The following is a 23,338-nucleotide window of genomic DNA, read 5'->3' on the forward strand; positions in this document are numbered from 1 at the left end:
TTTCCTAGAGGGGGAAACACAGGCCCAGATGGCACCTGGCCCGTGGTCACACAGCTGATGAGCGGTGTGCTGGTCACTGGGGCCGTCACTGCCCAGTTCAGGCTCTCTGTCTTCTGGGCACTTCCAGGCCCCCTCACTGAGCAGGGCAGGTGACAGTCAGGCCAGTGAGCTAGCTGTGAGCAGAGCTGACGGCTTCCCTCCTGGGCAGAGCGATCCACGGCTGGTGTGAGGGTGTCCAGAGTCCCCTTTCTTCTGCCAGAGCCGTGGGGCTGTCCCCTGGGCCTGGGTCTGGGCCCCTAGCTGACCTGCGTGGACGAGCAGCAGCGAGGACACCCTGACACTGGGACGGATCTAGGTCGTCGGGATTTGGGGGGGTTGTGACTGCAACACCGTCCTGGCTAACACGGAGCGAAGTCCAGGTGCGACCCGGGCAGGCCCGGCCCAGGGCTAGACTGCCTCCTGGGAGAGCGCCGTGTGCAGGTGGCAGTGGGACTGCCCAGGTGGCCTGGAAGCAACCCAGCCCCTCGAGGGGAGAGCTGTCAGAAAGAAGGTCACCCACCCTTCGCTGTGACTTACAAGAGACTGAGCGCGGAGCCAGGGCTCCCCTGACGGAGGCCCGGGGTCTGGACCCAGGTCTTCCCTGCTCACTGCCATCTCAGGTCTCGGTGTCCCAGGAGACAAAGCTGTGCCAGGGGCACATAGCCCTCCAATGCCTGTCTTGTGGTCTCTAGGGAATCCCCAGGAGACCCGCCACCTCAAAACTCCCCTCCCACACACCCGATCTGGCCTCTTCCAGTGAAATTTTGTGCTTGGAAACCACCCTAATTTTTCTATCACCAACCCCAATTCTTTTCCCTTGAGCCATGGATGGCAAAGCAAGGCCTGGCAGCCCGGCCTGCCTTCTGACAGCCAAGGGGGAAGGCACGAAGCTTGGCCCTCTGCCCCTTCCCACCCAGTCTACCACCACCCTTGGTGGCCTGGCACCCCGCTCAAGGTCCAGCCCATCTGTCTGCCCTCATCACACATGCATACATGTGAGCAACGCGTGCAGTGCACGCACACACACACGCAAGGCTGGCACAGCTGGGTTGCTGTTGTTCAGTTGCTAAGCTGTGTCTGACTCTTTGCAACCCCCAGGACTGCAGCACGCCAGGCTTCTCTGTCCTTCACCATTTCCCTAAATTTTCTCAAACTCATGTCCATTGAGTCAGTGATACCATCCAAACATCTCATTCTCTGTCACCCCCTTCTCCGCCTGCTCTCAATCTTTCCCAGCATCAGGGTCTTTTCCAATGAGTCAACTCTTTGCATCAGGTCAGGGCCAGTTTAGAAGCCAGAGAAAGGCTCTGTTCTGACTGCAGAATCACACCTTTCTTTGAACCCCACGTGGTACTTTCCAGCTTGATCATTCCCATCTCCCCGCCTGGTTCATCAGACTTAATTCTGCTGCTGATAGAGATGCATCAGCTTTGGAAAAGTGGTTTACTACGTCAAGGGAGGAAAAAAGCACGTGATTCTAGGTCCAAAGGTAGTTCCCAAAGTAGAGCCCAGAGATACTTCACCACTAGAAGTGGCAAGCTTAGGGGGGCAAGGGGGCAGTTACACAGAGCCCTGCCTGCATCACAGCCCCTTCCTCCCTCCAAGACACACGTGGCCGTGGCTGCTCGCTGGCCTCCCATGTGGCCATGTGACTGCCCAGAGCAGACCAGACACTCCAGGTTACAAACTGCCAAGAATTCAGTGGGAATTCAGCATCATCCCATAGGTGGCCTGGGACACTGAAGGGGTGGCCGGAGTCTACTGGCAGCCAAGGGGCAGTGACCGCCGAGGGACCCTGGGCTAGCACCCCAATCACCAAGGCAGAACCCCACAGAGCCATCCTGCTCGATACCTCAGCAGAGGCACCACCCCGTTTGTTTCTGCTGAAGCAACGCACGGCGAGCTCAGAACTTTGGGGGAATTTATTGAGAGCGGCTTTCGGGTACCAAGAGGATGCTTGGCTTTACTCCATCACTGGCAGGTGTCCTGGTTGGTGGTCCCTTGAAGGCCACTAGTTGGTCGGCCAGACTGCAACTACCACGATGGCCACGAGCAGCAGTAAAATCACCATTATCATCCCTGAAAAACAGAAGCATACAAGACCCCCTGTAATGCTCTCCACTCGCAGAGCCTAGCCTCTCCCGTGAAGTATCTTCTGAGACAGCAGGGCAGTTCTCCAGGGAGCCCCAGGGTGTGCCAGGGGTGTCAGCAGCCTCTGGCTTCGCAGGCAGGAGGGAGGGGCTCCAGGGACCCCAAAGGGCTGCCATCTCGCCACTTGAAGAGTTGTGCCGGCAAAGTGCCCGTGCTCCTGAGCGGGTGGGGCCTCCCCACTCAGCCCGCCTTGCTCTGGCTTCTGTGTGCAACCTGGCCATGTTTTGTGTCCTCATTAATGAGGGTGTGATAAAGCAAAGGGCTTTAGAGTTCACAAAGAAATACTGATTCTAGAATCCATTTTCTCCCCATCCACACGGCTTGTCCTTTTCTTCTTGGGCTGAAGAAACTTATGTCTTTCATCTGGAAAGAATTCTGAGAGAGGGACCTTTGCTTTACTTTTTAAAAAAATATTAATATTCTCTAGTTTTACTTCAACTTTTTGGCTGGGACCACAATGTACTCCCGGCCAGTCTGCTCGCTGCATCCAGCCAAGGCCACCCCGCCTCCCTTGGTTCACACGTCTGGACCTACCACTGCCCATTCCTTCAATGCAGATGAAGAGCGAGGGGCCAGGAGGACTCGGCCCATTTACCCGATGCCCTCACCAACTTCCATGCTGACTTCTCCGGTGGGCAATTGGTGCTTCCTTCACCCTGGAGGCCAGCATGGTGGTGGCATGCCAGAGACACGGCACGGCTGTGACAGAGCAAGCACTGAGAAATGAAGGACCCCTGAGCCACTGAGGCTCCGAGAGGGCAGTGAGGAGCAGATGAGCTGAGACAGAGAACATGCTCTACAAACTATTGGGGTGTCGGGGGTCATGTGGCCACTTGGCCCACCAGGACTGCCCACCACAGGCTGAGGAGCTGTTTTGGCAAAGGTCAGGGTTCCGAGGGTTCAGCAACTTCTTCTCTTGTAGGAAGCCGCTAACGTGTTCTTGATCTTATTAGCTAGGTAACCACTGGCCACATCTGGGTTCAGGAGCTAAAGAGCCACATGTGGCCGATGGATACTCTACTGGACAAAGACAATGCAGGACAGACATCGCCATCATTGTAGCAAGTCCCACTGGGCGAAATGGACATACTGTGTGGAGTTCTGATTATTTTATTTGCTGCCATTTGTTTCCATGCACAACCGCTGAACTGATGAATGACTGAATAGCTGCTCAATGTGTTTTCAACACTCATGCCACACTTGGACAGCTCCCCACATGGGGAATTCTGCTTTCTTCTTGAGTTGGTGTTGTTAAGTTATATTTTTGGGGGAAATTGCCCATTTTTTCCTGAGTATCTGAAATTACTGGCATAAGGCTATTCACTGGATCCTCCTATAATTTCAGCACCACATCTGCCTCAGTCCTTTCCATTTCTCACATCGCCTGGTTGTGCACTTTTCCCCCAACCTTGCCACAAATGAGCCTTTTTATGAACCTTCCCTGAGAACACGTTTGACTTTGCTGATCACTTCTCATTTATTAATTTCTCCATTTACTTTTATTAATTCTACAATTCAGACTTTCTTTGGATTTAGTTTGTTGTTTTTTTTTTTTCTTGAACTTCTTTACTTGAAAGTTAATTCATTTTCCACTTTCCTCTAAATAGTACCACTCCAAACCTACAAGTTTTGATATAAAATAGTTTCATTGTTGCTACTTTCTAAGTTATATTATTTATTTACTTGCTGCCCTGTGTGGCATGTGGGATCTTAGTTCTCCAGGCAGAGCTCAAAACCGTGTCCCCTGCAGTGGAGACACGGAGTCTTAATCACTGAACCACCAGGGAATTCCCTCTAAATTCTAAATATTTAAAAATTTTCAACAATGTCTTCTTTGGCCCAATGATTATTTAGAAGTGTTTTTAAGATTTCCAATTTTGCTGAAACAAGCTTATCGAAATGCACTTCTTAAAAATTCTGAGACAATGATGATGGTGGTGGTTTTAGTTGCTAAGTTGTGTCCGACTCATGAGACCCCATGGACTGCAGCCCATCAGGTTCCTCTGACAAGGATACATGTACTATATTTTGGTGTGAAAACATTTGTGATTTCTGTGAGTGACAATATCGCAAGCAACGATTAGCCCTGCTGTGGTTTGCTGCCTACTTTCTTAATTGAAGAAAAGAAATGCCAAAGCTCAATCAGAGGTTTGTGAAGATAAGAATGTAGATTTCTCATCCAAGTTCATGGACTCCCTGAATTCTATGCACAGGCGCCCAGGGTTCAATGTAATCCAGGCTGGGTAAATTTTAAACCCAACCCAAGTAAGCACACCATGCTCATGGGCTTAAATACTGAGCAAGGAGTAAAACGTTCACGGCAAGCTTCCACGTGTCACCTCCCTGTGACAGTGGGTGCACTTTTTCTAACATGCCTTCTTTCTCCAGTGAACCAAGAGGAGAGCACCTCCTCTTGAGGATCTATGATTTTTTTTCCTCCTGTCTTCATAAAACCCAAGGCTCTGCGTCAGGGGTCTGCAAACTGTGGCCCATGGGCCATATCTGGCTTGTGACCTGTTTTTGTACAACCCATGAGCTAAGAGTGGTTTTCATATTCTGAAAGGGTTGTCAAAAAAGAAACAGGAGATGTGATACACTGTCTGGGGTCTGCAAAGCCCAGCGCGTTTACTGCCTGGCTTTTTCTGGTATCTGCGGACCCTGCTCTGTGTCACTGCGGCCAACGATGACCTCAGGGGCTGGGCTCTGGTTCTCTCCCCACGTCTTTCGTCTGTGCATTTCCTTTCTTCCTTGTATTAATAAACGCAGCCATCCATTAACACTCGAGGGGGTGGTGTGATAGTTCATCTAGCATTTCAAGATGCTTGTAGCAAGGGTGGGTGGGTGTGTGTACGCATGTACATATGTGTGACTATTATCTCAGTTCATCTTGCCAGAACCAGAAGAACACATTTTTTCATTCATTTCTCCCTCCAGAAACATCTTCAGGTTGATCAAAGCCTCCACTTGGGCAGGAATCCCACTACTACTTGGCTGGGGAAAAGGCTTATATTGTGCAATATCTTTCCTTAAAAAATAATGGAAATGGAGGAAGCAGACGGACCGATGGGAAGTGGCAGGACAATTTCTGGCCCTCCCAAGCCCGGCTGTTCCTGAAGATGAGGGGGAAGACTGCATTTTTTGAGGAAAGAGGAGAAAATGGGCTGAGTGGTAGCTGAGGAAGAAGCCATGCCACCAACACTCATCCAGGATCGGAGCTGGGAGGCCACGTGGGCCTGAGAGGCTGCCCCTGTGGCTCCAGTCCGGACTGAGGCTGCGATGGCCCAGAGGAGAGGCTCACAAATGGCCCTGAATTTTTAAATCAGGGTGATTATGGGAAAAGCAGAACAAGTGATGAGGACCAAGGAGTCAAGAACAATAACAGGCTGGGAAGGAGACAGCACACATCTGGTTTGAGTTTCCACGCGTGAAGCGTGCAGTCCAAGGGGAGCGGCCCCAGGCATCCGTCGTCACCAGCATCTCCTGCTTGGGTCACTGCGGGAACTGACCTGCTGCTCCCTTTACCTGATCCTTTCCCCTTGAGTGAACTGGAATGAAAATCAGATCAGGCTGCTTCCTGGCTCAAAACTGTCTAATGGCTTAAAATCCACACACTTCATGGTGTTTGAAGGCCCTGGGACCCCTGAAGCCACACCCTGTACCTGTCCTCAGGCCACCCTGGCCTCCAGGTCCTCCCACGGGCCCTGTGCCCTGCCTCCCGGCCTGGACCCCTGCTGTCCTGAAGGCACTCTCTCCCAGCACCCCTGGCCTAGTGAATCCTGCTCATCTTCCCAAACTCAGCATCAGTTTCTGGGCTTTGAGGAACTACTCCGTGACCTGCAATGGACCCTTGTCCTCTGTCTCTGCAGTGAACCTTCTTAAACTTTGATTTAGGTCCTTGGTTAGTTACTCTTTGCCTCTGCTATCACCACAGGAGCATCCACGGCAGGGCCTTTGCCCAGTGGGTTCTCCACCACGTCCCCAGTGCCTGGAGCAGGGCCTGGCACACGAAAGAAGCACGAGATGTTCTTCTTTCTATAAATGAATAAATGGGGACCTCCCTGGTGGTCTGGTGGCTAGGACTCTGCACTCCCAATGCAGGTGGCCTGGGTTCAATGCCAGGTGAGGGAACTAGATCCCACAGGCCACTACTAAAGATCCCACATGCCACAGTGAAGACCCAGCACAGACAAATAAATAAGATATTTCCACGAAACTAAAAGACACTTGCTTCTGGGAAGACAAGCTATGACAAACCTAAACAGCATATTAAAAAGCAGAGACATCACTTTACTGACAAAGGTCTGTCTGGTCAAAGCTATGGTTTTCCAGTAGTCACGTATGGATGTGAGAGCTGGACGATAAAGAAGGCTAAGCACTGAAGAATTGATGCTTTCACACTGTGGTGCTGGAGAGGACTCCTGAAAGTCCCTTGGACTGCAAGGAGATCAAATCAATCCACCCTAAAGGAAATCAATCCCGAATATTCATTGGAAGGACTGATCCTGAAGCTGAAGCTCCAATACTTTGGCCACCTGACGCAAAGAGCCGACTCATTGGGAAAGACTCTGATGCTGGGAAAGACTGAGGGCAGGAGAAGAAGGGGTGGCAAAGGATGAGACAGTTGGATGGCATCAACTCAACGGACGTGAATTTGAGCAAACTCTGAGAGACGGTGAAGGGCAGAGAAGCCTGGAGTGCTGCAGTCCACAGCGTTGCAAAGAGTTGGACATGACTGAGCAACTGAAGAACAACTAAATATTTTTTTAAAAAGGAATAAATGCATTGAGTATCTGGAAGGAACAAGAAGAGCCAATGAGAAGGACACTGAAGGGACAGACAACAGGGAGAGAGGAGCTGGGAAGATGTGTCAAGGAGGCCAAGAGACAAACTCCCAAAGATGCTCGACCCCAATTGCAAACCCTGCAGCCACACCAGGAGGGTGGAGGAGAGCCTGTCCCCGGGGCCTTGGAGATGGTTCACAGCGCGGTGGGAGCAGGGGGCGGGAGCTGTCAGAACCATCACCAACACAGCGATTCCTCTGTCAGCTGCCACTTATTCTTTCACAGAAACCGGGTTCTACAGATGGGGCCATAGGACAGGTGCAACAAGGTTCCCCAAGGCCCGTGAAGAAAGAAAATGGGCTTCGCCGGCTGACATCATAGATGGCAACTCGATAAGACGCGATACACTGGGTTCTAATCCAAAGATGAAAAGGGGGACTTGGAGAGCAATGATAAATAAGATGCTGACATGTCCAACCTTTCAGAGCAAAACAGGGCTCCTCCGGATATGAGGCTTCCAGGCTTACGTAAACTGGGGTGCACCCAGGGCCGATGGAAGAAGTCATTCTAAGGTGGCGAGTGACAGTGATAAGCCAACTGTGGCCTCGTGGATTCTTTGGGGTCAAAGAGCAGACGTTTGCAAACGTTATCGCTGCAATGCATTCTCTTCAAGGACTCGGGCTTTTCTGGAATGCGGACACAACTCTGGCACCTTCCTTGAATAGAGGCTCTCTCCTCTGAAGGTTGTTTCAGAAAGAGAAATTGAGGGTCTCTGAAAAGCCAGGGAGAGCTAGGCCATGGTGTGCATGGATTATTCATGTGGGCCAGGTGGCCTCGCTCGAGTCTCAGCAATAGGTAATTCTCATCTCTAGTTTCTATGAGGAGGCTGAGGTTCTGGGAGGTTTACTCTGTCACCCAAGGCCCCAAAGCTGGTGAGAGGAAGAGCTGCGACTGGAATCAGGGGGCAGGGACCCCTTGGCCATGCTCTTGCCCTTTTCCTGCACCAGGGGGGCCTGTCCGGGGGAAATCCTGATCCCAGATACAGCACAGGGTTCATCAGAGAGAGAGGCCCAGAGGTCTTTGGACTGAAAAATCGAGATAAAGAGTTTCTTCTTTTCTCCCCCTTTCTTCCTTTTTATAATTTTTTATAGTGGGAAAATGGAAGCAAACATAAGAATAGACAGAGAAGTCCATGGAACTGTGATGAACTCTTCACTTGGCTTTAACAAGGGTCAATCTGAGGCCCACCTGGTTTCACCTATACCCTCCCCCGGTGCACCTCTCACCCGTACCCTCCCCTGGTGCATTTTTTGGAAGCAAATCCCAGACATGTTTCATCTACAGAAATATCAAGAAGTATCACCAAAAGGCATCATTAGAAAACTTGCTGCTGCCACCACCACCACCATGCAGAACGTTAGAGAGGCTGCTATTTCTTAAAGACAAAGGCAGGGGGGAGCCCCCAACACTTCAGATGTAGGAAGGAGGATCCAGTTCAGAGGACGAGAGAGGCTGAGCTGCCACTGGCCACTGGCAGGACAGGAACAGCATTCAGCCACATGTGAGAGACAGAACTCCCTTCTCTTGCCTCAGAGCAGGGCTCGAACCTCAGGGGGTCCCGTCATCCATCCCCCACCCCGCTGAGGAAATGTTTGACATTTCAGACCGAGGAAAGACAGTGGAACTTCTGGGAACCTGCCAATTTCCAAAACAATGAACGCTCTTTGCCCCTGAGCCCGGCACAGGAACACCTGGCGAGGCTGCGGGCGCCGGGAGCCTTTGCCCACACGTCACCCCGCCCCGCGCAGGGCCTGCTGGCACCGGGAGAGGCAGACTTTCCCTTCCAATCCCCAAGTGCCCCTTTTTGGGGGGCAGGCTTGGGGTGCCAGAATTCCAAGAGTGGAAAAAAAACGTCCGTTTCCTCTGGTCAGTTCATCAGATGAGTATTACTCAACCACATCTAATATTTACAAGTCCAGCTCATGGCAATTACCAAAAAGATGTGAGGAAAAGTCCTTTGCAGACGGGGAAAGGATATGAAACAGTCTCTCAGGAACAGTGCTGTGTTTGCTGGAGATTGTTCATCGGGATTCAGGGGCCATGGTTTTTTTCCAGTGAAACAGTGGAAACCAGCAAACTATGGCAGCTGTGAGGCCAACACCTCTGCCACAGTGGAGCGGGGGCAACGGCTCCGAGTGCTTACTGATGGGGAGGACGAGGACAGGCGGGGTGTGGAGTCTGGCTTTTCTTGAGAGAGCGGGAGCAGGCCCTTGGGCTGGTCAGTTCTCCCCTTAGGAAGGGCTTCTTGGGTGGCTCAGTGGTCAAGAATCCGCCTGCCAATGCGGGTTTGATCCCTGGGTGGGGACGATTCCCTGGAGGAGGAAGTGACAACCCACCCCAGCATTCTCGCCTAGGAAATCCCATGGGCAGAGGAGCCCGGTGGGCTTCCAGTCCATGGGGCCGCCGAAGAATCAGCTATGACTGAGCGACAGGGCACACGTGTGCCTCTTAGGAAACTGCAAGAAAACCCAAGTGATCAGCATTGGGGCGGGGAGCCACTGGAGGGGAGAGGATTGGGGAATGGAGGGGAGACATGCAGCAGGTGCGGGCGGGGTGCAAAGGCCAACTTTATCTGCAAGTCTTTTTATCTGGTTCTTGCTCGTCACAAGGAAAGCCATACTGGCTACTGGCTGTGGTTGGTTGGTTGGAACCGAAACAAATCTTATCCGATTTGCTTTGTTCTTCTCACGGGAAGGATCAGGCCTCAAACAGCCCTCATGCAGCCGCTGAAGATTCACAGAGGACATTTATAGAGGACTCCTCTAGTTGTCCCCTCCCCCAATAGGTGACATTTGCTTATGTATTAACCAGTGGGTTCTCACTGATCAAACAGACTTTTTTTTTTTTTCCCGCAGCAGCAGCCTCCTGAGTTGGGGGTGAGGAATAAGCAGGAGGAAAGACAAAACTGGATATTTGTTTTCAAAAGTTCATGTAAATATCCTCTTTAATCCTGTTACTAGGCAAATAAGCTACGAGAAGAGTAGACACAGTACAGAGACGGTGAACGTATTGACATTCTGATTTTCAGGCTGAAGGGCTGAAGCGTGGCAGTTCCCCTCGAGCTCACCCCTTGGCCCAGACCTGCCCACTCAGGAGCTGTGTCTGCCTTCCTCATTGGCCACGGGGTGTGGGCACAAGCCGCCTTCCTCCGACCCACCTGGCAGCTCGGCTGGGCTGGAAGAAACCACCATGGGGGCCTGGGTCTGTCCAGACACAGTGGGAAGACTGGCCTGCCTGCTCCTGAATCTGTTTCACACCTTAGTCCCCTATCTGAATTCTCCCCAAACTGGGCTTTCATCAGAATACTGTTCTGAAGTCACTTCTGATGTGCTGAGTTTGGTTTTGTTCTGTCCTGGCACTTCCCTTTCTCTGCTGGGGAGACCTTCCTCCGAGGCTCTCACGGGCTCCCCGTATCTCCTCACCAGACCTCCCATCCCTCCTCCTCACCCTCCTGCCCCTCTGTGTGCACGCCCTTTCTCACCCCAGCCTGGATTCCACTTCTCCACGAAGACCTCTCCACCCACAGAGACCCCCACCTCCCTGAAGTCAGAGACACACTCAGGGCCAGACCACTGCTCTCCACTGACTGGCCTCCACTTTTCAACTCTTATCTTACTTGTTAACACTTCTTTCCCCAGGTCACAGGCTCTCCGAAAGCAGGGACCATGTGCGGAAGGGGCACTGGTTTGGGGAGCCAGGGAGACCTGACTTCTAGCACGCCCACTTTTCAGCTATGAAATGCTGGGAAAGTTACTTGACACCGAGTTCAGGTCCACCACCTGCAGAACAAGCCTAAAAGTATCGACTTCATAGGCTTGCTGTAAGGATTCAATAAAAGGAAGTATATAAAACCTCGAGATCATAACTGGCACTCCATAAATGGCAGCTATGATGACAGTCATCTCGACTCCTCGTGTGACCCACGGCCCGAGAATGGCGCCTTGTGTGCGGCAGATGAGCGAGCCGGCCTCTTGGCTTAACGACAGGAATCAAACGTCACTCACTCCAGAGGGGAAGGAAGAGCAGCAAAAACAGGGGAACACCTGGGTGGCATTTAGCTGAGCAGCAGCCCAATCCTAGCCGAGGCCCAGCGGTGATGACGGGCATCCAGGAAAGGCTGGATGCTCAGAGTGGAATATCTGGCAGCATCCATGTCGGTTATTAGCCGCAGGAAGGGCAGCTGTGCCGGGCGAGGCGCTGGCTGAAGTCAGAAAGCAGGCAGAGCCCAGCCAAGTGGACACCAGGTGAGAGAAGCCATGGAAAAGCGAAATGGGAAAGCCCTTTGGGGAAGGGCAGGGCAGGGGCGTGCTAAGGATGCAGCTGCAGACGGCAGAGGGAGACGGAAAAGCAAAGCTAAAGGGCACTGGGCAGGTGTGCCCAGCATCGGGATGCGTCTGACCGGAAGGGAGGATGGGCAGAGCGGGACTTGGGGGCCACTCGCGATGGTGGCAGCCGTGACAAAGACGGCGAGACGAGAAGTACAAATGTCAGGGCTCCCATTCTGCCACGGGGCACACGTGCTCTGAAAGCTCTCCAGTGCTCACACCCCAGTCGCATTCTCACCTTTGGGCAATGAGCTGACAGAGCAATAGCTTTCCCCCGTTTCTCGGTAAGAAAGTGGGGGCTCGGGGCGATCCGCCTCATGTGGCCCTTCTGAGAGCCCAGGAGGGCGGGAGCAGTCACAGGACCGGCTGGGATGGAGCGTCAGGTGGGGAGGAGGTGGCCTGGTGGCCCGCGGAGGTCCAGGGGGTGAAGGAGTGAAAAGACGGGGCTTGGGAACCAGAAGTGATGGCACAGCCCCTCTAGAAATACCAAGAAACACATCTGAAGACAAAGGACGGGCTTGGAAAGTGCCTATGCTTTGGTTCTGACTGAAAATAAAGAAAACTGGAATCACACGGATCTTAACGCTCCCGTGGCTTCGAGTCACACCAACCGGAGGAGTGTCTGACCTCAGAGAAGGTCTCAGCTTAGGCTCCTGGTGCAGAGCACGGGGAGGACCTGCAGAGCCCAGCTTGGCCCCGTGCTGGCCTGTGTGAGCCGGCTGCCCCACCCCTCTGGTCCCTGGGGCCAACAGGTGACACACGTGTCCCCAGGCTGTGGGAGGGTCATGTGACATTCCCAGCCCCCCCCCCCCACCTTGGGGGCAGGGGCTGGCACATGCTGGTACTGACTCCATTCTGGAAGGTGCCAGCTCCCTGAGGTTGAGGCTCTGGGGTTGTCTTTGGAGTGAGTCTCTGGAGGGATGAGCCTGGTGTCCCCGAGTATGGCTGGGCTGGATCTGTGCTGATGTGATGCTGGCTACTCACTCCTGTGCTCTGACAGTCCACCACATGGGGAGCACTCACCCCCACCCCAGCGGGCACCCTGTTTCAATGTGGACAGGAAGTCGTCCTCTGTGTAAACAGAAAAACTCACCAGGAAGCAACTCTGCAGACTGAGTGAGGGGAGGGTGGTGCGGGGAACATCTGGGGGCCAGAGACAGCGTGGTTCTCAGCAGGAAGCAGGGAGGGTGACCTGGGAGGGGTTGGGGGTGAGAGGCGAGGAAAAAAGGACTTGCCTGGAAACAGGAAATTAAAAGGAATTAAGACTGCACGAGACGGGGCAGAGGAGCTGGACCGAGGCCGAGCGAAAGGCAGGCTCCGGGTGTCTGGGCTCTAGGAACCAGGGCCTTGCTGGACGTCAGGCGGCCCTGTCACAGCCGCCGGCTGGCGAGTTGACCCTTGGCCCACGGAGCCCCAACGTGAGGACCTGAGAGGTCATTACACTGGCCCAGGGCAAACGAGGCTCTGATGGAGCGGCCAGACATATTGGTCAAGTGCCCTGACCGAGGGCTGACCCACACCAGAATCACACTCCATACAATGTACCGAGTGCCTACCATGGGCCAGGTGCGATGGAGTGAAGATATGGGTCGTCTTTTTACAGGCCTCATGGGAGAGGTGGAAAATCAAACCCATCCCCACCTCCCCAAAACAAAAACAAAACATCCCACAGAAGACACCATTCCTTGGAGGAAGCGTGTGAAAACCCAGCCATCAGTGCTGCTTCCTGCACAGAGAGTGCTGACTGGTCGCTAGTCTCCATCTGTGTGCTTAAAGTGTCATTCGTTTCCCTTCCCTGAAATAAGTTCGGCCTGGCGATCGCCGCAATTCAACAACAGGATCCAATTGTGACTAGGTAATCCTTCATATCAGCTGTCCAAGGCAGCTTATGATGAGTTGTCAAGTCAGTAATTGAATGCCAATTCCCTGGCGCGTCAATATCTGCTGAGCAATATCCCCTCACCGTGCTGCACGTCACCCCTGGGAATGGAACTCTGGCTGGAGTCTGGCCGAAATTCAAGCGTCTCCAAGCACAACCGTCAGGAGCTTGGTTATGGATATCTTGTTCTGACAGTTCCCTCTTGACGAAGTGTCGGATGATTTCTGGATGGCTCCGGCCAGGCTGTGGATTCACCGTTACTCACCCCTTCGTTTGGGCCCTGTGGGCCGGGAAACATCACCTGGGGTTAATTAGGGACGATGAGCAAGGTGACAGGAAGGTGCTCAGGCCAAAGTTCTGGCTCAGGTAGAGACAGGCAGGGAGGACTGGCCGTCTGCAGCAGGCTTTCTCAACACACCAGACGCCTACCCATCTGTTCTGTTTTGTTTAAAGCAAATCATCTGACCAGGATGCAAAAGGCTACTGGGTGGTAGATCTGAACTGAGCCTCAGAGTCCCAAACCTCAAAAGAACACATCTTTGGCAGGGGAGGAGGCAGCGGCCACGTCTGTTCAACTTGACCCTGTCCCTACAGTCACAGCTGGCAGGTCTAGCAGTGAAGCCCATGTGAAGACAACCAGGCTTGCTTCTCCAGGAACTTTGTGAGTTTGGAGGGACAGAGGTGGGGCTCAGCCACAGTCCAGGGGACACTCCAGAAGGGTGTGCCACACATGTAGGCCACTGTCTTCCAACTCTTCCTGAGACTTGTCTGGCCCCACCAACACTTGAAGAGTCTCACAGGTGACCCACTGTCATTCAAATAAATCACTTGTTCTTTAACCTAAAGGAGCCAGAGTCATTTCCTCTTACTTGTAACTAAGATTCTTCAGTAAAGACACCATCAGCAGAAACAATAATTTGTCTCGAATTATTTGGGAAACTATGAGCGTCCCATGAGGACACTTTTGCTTTACCGGTTGAGTGCTGAAAGCAGTGCGAAGGCGCAGCTCTCTGGCGCCTACGGTCTTGGGCTGCACCTCGCACCTTAGTCCGAATGGGCCAAGGTCCCACTTGAAATAGCTGTCGCCATTAAGAAACCTTCTCGGAGACCAAACTCCTTTTTACATTCACATATTTTATAATTACAGTCTATGAGATCACAAAGAGTCAGACACGACTGAGTGACTGACACACACACACCTTCTATTATTTTAAAGTATTTTCTGATTTGCCAGAGATGTCCTGAAGCATCAAGTGAAGAAAAGCTGCCCTTCAATTCTCAGGCAAGAGGTATTTGGAGCGAAGATCACGGCAACTGAGCACCCTCTATAAACAGTGCTAACAAGGACCCCTGGATAGCATGAACTAGGCATTCAGAGCCTCCCCACTGGGGTCCCCTCCTCCCCAGAACGCACCATGTATGTCCATGGGGTGCCTGGATCCAGCAAGTCCCGCTGCTCCCACCACTACAGTCCTAACAAGAGCCACCAGTGCCACCGTTAGCGCTGTTGGGCATGTAGATTCTTTACACACATTCACATGGAGTCGCTTGATCAGTGTTTAATCCACAAATGAAACAGAAGGTCCCCACTGCCAGTGTGGTTGGGAAAGCAGAAACAGTGCCGATACCCTCTGGGTTCTCTCTCTCTCGGCTTCTGATTTATTTCACAAACATCGACAGAACATGTCCAGGGCACCAGGCATCATTTTAGGCACTGGTAATATCAGCAGTAAGCCAAACAGACAAATCACTGGCCTCACTGAGTTGCTATTTGTGTGTGTCTGTGTGTGTGTGTGTTGGGGGTGCAGCGGATGAAAACAGACAAAACCAAAAATAAGTAAACCATGTGCTTTTGTGGTTCCTCAGACATGTCTGACTCTGTGATCCCAGGTACTGTAGCCCGCCAGGCTCCTCTGTCCATGGCATTTCCCAGGCAAGGACACTGGAGTGGGTTGCCATTCCCTTCTCCAGGGGATCTTCCTGACCCAAGGTAACTGAACTCACGTCTCCTGAATTGGCAGGTGGACTCTTTACTGCTGGGCCACCAGAGAAGCCAAACTGTGTGCCAGAAGGGGAACAAGAAAGAGGAACACCGCCTGTGTTGTCCTAGTGTGCAGGCTGTGGGCGGGCGCTGGTCTGAGGCATGCTCTCCTCTTACTCAAGTTCCAGGGGTATGTGGAAGGGAGGGGGCACTAATTCTTTCCAGAACCCAGTCGTCCCACAGTGGGACCTGGAAACACACTGCGGGTGAGATTAGGGTGCCTTCCTACACGGCATCAGAGGACTGCCAGCCTTGAATGCTAATAATATGTAGGCTTAGAAATAACACATGACGAGAGTTTGCTGGAATGAAGGGTGATGTAATGACAAGTGGAAACAGAAGGGGGACTTATTATGGAGTATAGAAAAGGTGGGCCAGAGAGGAAGGACTTGCCAGTGGTGGCCAGCCCTGGCCAGCGCAGGGGGACCCTGGCCTGCACACTCCGCGGCCGCTTGGCCTGCGGGGATGCGTGGTCCAGGCCATGTGTCCGCGGGTGGCTGGGTTTGTAGTTCCATGCCCTGGTGAAAACTGTGCTTCTTAAACTGAGGGCAACTGCCTTAACCAGGGGCCTCTCACTTTACAGAGTGCTGGCCACCAGCTGGGGGCTTTAGTCGAGAGGAAGCGGGGCGGGGTGGTGGTGGTGGGGGGGTTGGCGGCAGGGGGCGGGGTTTGGAGGTAGGAGTCAGATGACAGAGCAGACACAAGATGTCACCCAAAATTTGGGTGCATTTGGGTAAATGCATTTCAGCTGACGTGGGGCTGGTTAGCACGTTCCTTGCGCTTTGGGTCACTCTGTCATCTTGGAAGTCATACTGGCCCCCCACCTAATCTCTGTTTTTCTCTGTCACCTCCAAGGTGACAGGGACTATATATAACCAAGAGCCACAGTGGGGAGGACAGAAGAAGGATGACTGCTAAGAGCTGTGGGAGAAGAGAAAAATGAGGACTGGGGGGAGCAGCCAGGAGCGGTCCTTTCACGTGAAGAGCCAAGTCTCTTACCAGAGAACCAGAATGGTGTCCTGGTCCCTCAGCCTGTCTGCGCAGTCCGTCCCCATCACCGAGGCAGCCCAATGAGCCCTACTGTGAGCCAGAGGTCACTCTGGCTTTCGAGCCACAGCCATTAAGTGACTGCAAGCTCTCTGTCCCACCACCTCCCAGCGCCGGACGTGGCACTTCCCAACCGTGCAGCAGAGGGATGGGGGACGGGCATGGACGCACGCTTTTCCTCCTTGGGAGGCCACAGAGTGGAAGAGCCAGAGCTGCACCGTGGGTGGAGACGCCAGATGGCTCGCGCTCAAATCATAACTCTGTCACTCGGGGAAGGAACCAATCTTCTGAGCCCCAAATTGGGAGAACTCTAACCCTGAGCTCCCAGGGTTGTCATGGAGACACCACGAGGTAAAAGGCCTGGCACGGAGCATGAGACCTGGCCCACGGCGTGTTCTTGAGTGACACTGGCCGCCACTGGTGTGGCTACGAACACTCAGGGTCCTCAACCCTTGGCCACGAGACACTTTGATCTGTTCCCCATCTGTGACCCCCTTAAGCCTCCAATGCTGCCTAGCCCCCTCCAGCTCACACCACCAACTCCCAGGAGAAAGGGTTCTCTGAGAGGTATGTGGCCAGCCGCCTGTCCTCAGGCACGACCACTCAGTACAACCCAGATATGACTGCTGCACTGTTCTTGAAAATCTCTGTCACTCCTCAAAGGCTACCGGGAAAACAGATTCTGAAATTTATGCTCATGCAAAATTTTCCAGCCGCCTGTATGCCTATATGCCCCCAAATTAAAATACACTTCTTAATGTATCATAAATTAAGAGGGCATCAATAAATGCAATTCATATTTGCTCCATCAGAAAGGACATGCAGTCTTCAACCCGGAGCCTCCTCTTCCTGCTTTCAGACACGAATTTAATGACATCACTGCAGTGAGCTGCTTGGCTGCAAGGGTGGACTGACAACCTTCCAGCACCCTGGTGAGGGGCTAGCTTGCCGTGAGCAGCATGAAGAGTTGTGAGCCCTGGGGCGCCATCAGGATGGGTTGGGTGAGGACCACAACGATTTAGAAGCTGCTCTGCACTGGCTCATGGAAAAGGGCCCCTTTCTCAAAGCAGCAGCAGGCTTGCAGTTCAGTAAAGGAAACACCCAGGATGGGTCAGGCTGCAGAGCACACACCCCATGCGTGGTCTCAGCACAGGACTGTTCGCGCTGTGGAGTGAAGGTGCCATCGTACTGTCGTGTGGACCCCTGCAACGACGCCCCCTCCAGAACAACATTCTCTAATGCTCTTCACCACCCACAAAGACATCCTTCTACAGACGGCGAGGATCCATTAACCTTGACCTTCACAGAAGAAAGGCGCCTTTTCAGCAGCACCAACTAGTGAAGCGTAGGTGTGGGCTCCTCTGTGAACACTCAGGGTGGACACTGGTCCTTCCTGGCCCCAGTGTGGCTCTGACAGGTGCTCAGGGTCAAAGATGTCACCAGTGAGCTGACTGAAAAAAAAAATACCCAAACGGGTGAGACCCCCAATCAGATGCTCTAGAATGCAGTAGCCTAGCAACTGTTGAGCAAGGATTCTAATGGCAAGAAGAAGTGAACAGAAGTCTCTGAGGCTCAGGGATTCCCTCAGCAGAGTTCAAAGACGGGGAACCAGCCCAACCAAGGGACCAGCCTGTAGTGCTGGCCTACAACACGTGGACCAAGGAACTTTCAAGGATAAGGCAACCCGGGAAGAAGTCCTCGTCCTCTTCCTTCCTCTGAAGGTGGTCAGTGTGTAAGGGACTTAAAGAGACCACAAAAGTACAGTCGCGGAAAGGCACGCTGATGGCCACAGGGTGTTAGGGATCACACATTACGAGTGTGTTGAAGCTGATGATGGGTGTTTGCCTCTGACATGCTGTGCAAAACACATGGAAAGTCTGCCTTTCAGATGTGAGCTGATGATACAGGTGATACAGGCAGATGATACAGGTGTCTGAGGATAATATTAAAGTGATGTCATTAATGTCTCCTCCTCTACTCCCCTGAAAAAAAGTTGAGACGATTTCAGGATGTCAGGTTTGGCTTTGAAATATCTGTTGGCTTACATGAAAAAATGGTCTGTCAGATATTTCAGAAATCATTTCAAAGCAAAATACAAAAAGTGGAATTCTGACACAGTCCCAAAGAAATAATCCAGCTTTCCCACCCCGGCCTCTCACTCAACATGCACCCTCTCTCACACCTTGGCACCTTGGCAGGGGCTGTTTGCACCAATTCGGAGCCCCCTGCCAACTGCTACAGCCAGCACCCCAACACTGGCTTGGGGCCTCAGCTCAAAAACATTCCTTCCCCCAGGGACAACTCCTCCCCTGTGCCCAAAGCGGTCTCTGAACCACTTTTTCTGGGTGGCTTCTGCATACCGAACACGCGCGTTAGAGAAATTGACTTAACACTTGGGGAAATTAATGAGACTGGGTTCAGGCTTTACCTCCCTAATGGCCGGAAAATTCTTTGAGAGGACAGACCTTGTGTTTCCGTGTCTGGGTCTCCAACATGTTATCCACAGGTGACCAGGACAGATGTCACTTAGTATCTGCTCGACACATACGTATTTTTGTTTTGGTTGATTAAATAGCCCCGCATTGTTGAGATTCCAATACCATTTGGGATATTAAGAGACAGTAGAATGGATTTCGGGCTTCCCTGCTGGCTCAGGGGTAAAGGATCTGCCTGCCAATGCAGGAGACAGGTTGGATTCCTGGGTTGGGAGGATCCCCTGGAGAAGGAAATGGCAACCCACTCCAATATTCCTGCCTGGGAAGTCACATGGACAGAGGAGCCTGGCTGGCTACAGCCCACGGGGTTGTGAAAGAGAGGGACAGGACTTACTGACTAAACAACAACAGTATGGATTTCAAATGCATTATAACTTGGCAGTGGTTCGTGTGGATATTTTAACTGCTGGAACAGCACTTGGCGCATAATAAGGGATCGATGTATGCTGAAATAAATGAGTGAGTGAACACAGGCAAGAGCATCAGTTCAGCTCAGTTGCTCAGCTGTGTCTGACTCTTTGTGACCCCATGGACTGCAGCACGCCAGGCTTCCCTGTCCATCACCAACTGCAGAAGCTTGCTCAAACTCATGTCCATCGAGTTGGTGATGCCATCTAACCATCTCATCCTCTGTCGTCCCGTTCTCCTCCTGCCTTCAATCTTTCCCAGCATCAAGGTCTTTTCCAATGAGTCTGTTCTTTGTATCAGGTGGCCAAAATATTGGAGCTTCAGCTTCAGCATCAGTCCTTCCGATGAATGCTCAGGACCGATTCCTTTACAATTGCCTGGGTTGATCTCCATGCAGTCGCAGGGACTCTCAAGTCTCCTCCAACACCACAGTTCAAAAGCATTAATTCTTCGGCACTCAGCTTTCTTTACAGTCCAACTCTCACAACTAATCAAACCAATCACATGGACCACAGCCTTGTCTAACTCAATGGAACTATGAGCCATGCCGTATAAGGCCACCCAAGATGGATGGGTCATGGTGGAGAGTTCTGACAAAACGCGGTCCACTGGAGAAGGGAATGGCAAACCACCTCAGTATTCTTGCCTTGAGAACCCCATGAACAGTATGAAAGAGCATAAACTGTCAATAAAAGAGGTTATCATAAAATATTGGCTCTAAAAAAATCTGTAAGGGGGTACAGGTAAAGTAAGTTGGTGTTGCCAAATTCAAAATCAATACATTGCCCATTACTGGTTAGTGACCTGGTATCAAATCCTAGGAAAGAACAGATTCTATGTGTATCTTTCAGGTAAATGAACAGTTATATTTTGGTGAAATGCTAGGATTTTACCAGATGCTCATGGGCTTCTTTTTAACACACAATTCAGGCTCAGAATTTTCAGCCAAGGGGACCCTCTTTGTATCACATTGAACAGTTCCTGTTCACATTTCCTTCATTCCCTGGAATTTTTTATTCAGTTGCCATTTGCTGATATTCCTGAGAAGGTCATTACCAGAAACTACCTGATGCTACCAACGCTATGCTTGTGTTCAGAGCGGTACTACTCATGCTGTGGTCTCAGGAGCATCGCCCGAGAGCTGGCTAGAAATGCAGCTTCAAGGGCCCCACTCATGCCTGCTGAGTCCGGGTCTCTGGGGATGGAGGGGCCTCCTGGAAGCTGGGTGTTAACAAGCCCTGCTCGTGATTCTTTTGGGGCTTACGTTTGAGAACCACTGGGTTAGAGGTCAGGATCAAAGCTCGCTGGTGGTTCTCCACATCACAAGATCAAATAAAATCTGTTAACAGCATAAGAGCGGCCACGGCTTTCTCTGGGTACTAGACAGACGACGCTTGGGGTCCCCAGCCAGGAAGAAAGTCACTGTCCAAGCTGATGATACACACAGTGAGAAGGCGAGCAGGCTGTATCTGACACACCAGTCCCACCTGCCCCCAGCCCCACACCAATATCACCTCGGGCTCCTTTCCTCTTGACTGAGAGAGCTATGTTCTGAGCTCTGCAGGACCAAACCAACAGCTAGAGTGGCCCAAAGACGACCCCTGCTTAGAACAGAGAACGATTCAAAGAACCAATGCTATGGTTTTTCTAGTAGTCATGTACAGATGTGAGAGTTGGGCCATAAAGAAGGCTGAGTGATGAAGAATGGAGGCTTTCAAATTGTGGTGTTGGAGAAGATACTTGAGAGTCCCCTAGACTGCAAGGAGATCACATCAGTCAATCCTAAAGGAAATCAACCCTGACTATTCATTGGAAGGACTGATGCTGATGCCGAAACTCCAATCCTTTGGCCACCTGATGTGAAGAGCTGACTCACTGGAAAAAACCCTGATGCTGGGAAAGACTGAGAAAGATTGAAGGGAAAAGGAGAAGGTGGGGCAGAATCCTCTGAGAGATGGTTGAGAGATGGTTGGCCAGTAGCAATGCCTCAACACACATGAATTTGACCAAACTCTGGGAGAGGATGGAGGATAGAGGAGCCTGGCGTGCTACAGTCCACAGGGTCACAAAGAGTCGGACATGACTGAACAACAGAGAACCATCTCCACTGGGTTGCCAGACTTTTCTATCAAGCATCAGATTGACCCAGGTGGCCTTAGTTGCTAAGGAGCTTTGACCCTTCTTCCTTCCAGAAGGAAGGCCCTGAGAGAGGAAGAAGAGCCTGGTGTGATTCCAGCTTCACAGGTGACCACTGATTGCCAGTGGGCCAACGTGACATTTATTTCCCACACCGTGTATTGTGTGGGGGTGCTGATCCTGGAGAACATGTGTATTTCTAGTGGTGTACCCAAAGAATAGAGATTCATGATGCTAAAGCACTGGGTGCTGAGTCAGTCAAAGGAGGCACTTGCTCACGCGCGCGCGTGCACACACACACACACACACACACACACAGCCGTCCCATCCCAGAGGGTGCCCCAAAGCCAGGATGCTGGGGAGCTGGTCATAAAGCATGGTGGCCGCTCCTTTAGCCGTCTCCTTCAAGCACCGTGGGTGGGGAAACAAGAGGGGGGATGGCTAATGATTAGTTCCTTATGGTCCTGGCATTCTTGAAGTATATTCTTTACACCCGCTGGAACACTCCTGCATTCTTGATTGTGGGGCTGCAATATATGAGCCTTCCTTTTCGAGTGCTGTCTTTTATGCACCCACCGACATGGCCTCGGGGTGAGACTTGCCTCCCCCACCCCCCACGCCCCTCCTTCCCCACGGCCACGCTCTCCACGCCATCTCCTGTTCTCTTTCTAAGAATGCAATAAACATTTCAGCACAATCTTTTCAATCCACATTATTTATAATATTCTGACCATCCATCGAGCCTGGCTAGAAGGCAAAGTAATAAATCAAACTTAACAACAACAGAAAAAAGAAGGAAAGGGCAGGGGGGGTGAAAATCACCCTTTGGCTGGGCTAAGGCCTGAGACGTTTCATTCCCTGAAGGGTTTAGCTGTGTTAGGAAAAGTGAGATGAGATGAGACTCTGGGTTTAGAATGACGCGGAGTCAGGAACTCCAGTCTATAGGCATAATCATAACTGTGTAGAAATCTCAAACAAACGTACCTCTCAGGGGTGTCGTGAGGATAAACGAGATACGTGGGAAGCACTCTGTGAGTGCCTCGGATAAAGGCGACTGGAGCCCAGTTTCCCCTTCTGGGTCTAAAAAAGGTCATCTTTGAACAGAGAGGGAGCAGTCCCCCTTCCCACACCCCCGAGCTCCAGTCTCTGCTAACCAGCAACCCCTCTACAGGCTCCAATGTGTGAGTGTGGTAGTGGGTGTGTCTGTGTACAAGCCCTGATGGGGGGGTGGGGCCGAGCCTGGGCAGGCAGTGTGACGAAGGGGGCCTGGGCGCTGGGTGCTGACTCTGGTGGCCACCCTCAGGGTGCCCCTTCTCCCCACCAGCGAGGACCAAACCAGGCCACACACAGCCAGAGGTCTCTCTGCAGATGCCGTTGCTCCTGGTGGGGTAGCGGGAGAGACCAGAACTCCTCCTGGGTCACGCTGCGTGGTGCTAGGCAGGTGTACACAGTCTGACTTTTCCTCACAGAGACAGACTCTGGCTTAAGAGCTTGCTGGCAATTTCGAGTTTTATTTAAACAAACACGGAGGCCAGCACAGGCTGTTGGCTAGCTGCGTTACTGGCCTGAAGCCTCTGCTCTGGCGAGGCCCCGCTCAGGCCGAATCTCACTCTGGAAATCTCGGCGGGTCATCCTTGCCCCGGAGCTGGCAGGGGTTACCGGGCCTGGACTTCAAGGCAGTGGCTCCAGGCCTGTGGGTCTTGGGGCAGCCTCTGCCATTGGCTCCAAGTGGTCCCCTTGAGCAGTTTTCTGGATATGGGATGCTGTTCTTCTGGCCAGGATGAATTCAGGTATCAAATGGAAGATCGGAGCAACTGACTTACAGCCCATACGTCCATCACCACGGGTTTCACCTTGCTTCTGGGGAAATGACTATGAGTGACTGACTGCATGTGAGACTCTGGTACCAGAAAATCAGGCAAGTGAGTAACTTTTTTCATTAAAATTGTCCAACTTACCAATGGATGTCACTTCGC

General features: G+C 52.1%; 1 protein-coding gene across 6 annotated transcripts in view; it reads right to left on the reverse strand.

Moving 5' to 3' along the window:
- Positions 1-1,943: 1,943 nt before the first annotated feature.
- Positions 1,944-23,338, reverse strand: part of STX8 (syntaxin 8) — a 197,844-nt gene continuing 176,449 nt past the window's right edge. For 4 of the 6 annotated variants that reach the window (XM_015098651.3, XM_027974897.2, XM_015098649.3 and 1 more), the window contains one exon: positions 1,944-2,118. In XM_015098651.3, the coding sequence (XP_014954137.1) occupies positions 2,051-2,118 (68 nt within the window). In that variant the 3' untranslated portion in view covers positions 1,944-2,050. Of the gene's footprint in view, positions 2,119-3,711; positions 17,775-23,338 lie in introns of those variants that run through there. The other 2 variants (XM_042255662.2, XM_042255661.2) reach the window with 1 other exon arrangement.

The sequence above is a fragment of the Ovis aries genome, chromosome 11 (assembly GCF_016772045.2).
Source record: "Ovis aries strain OAR_USU_Benz2616 breed Rambouillet chromosome 11, ARS-UI_Ramb_v3.0, whole genome shotgun sequence".
Classification (NCBI taxonomy): Eukaryota; Metazoa; Chordata; class Mammalia; order Artiodactyla; family Bovidae; genus Ovis; species Ovis aries.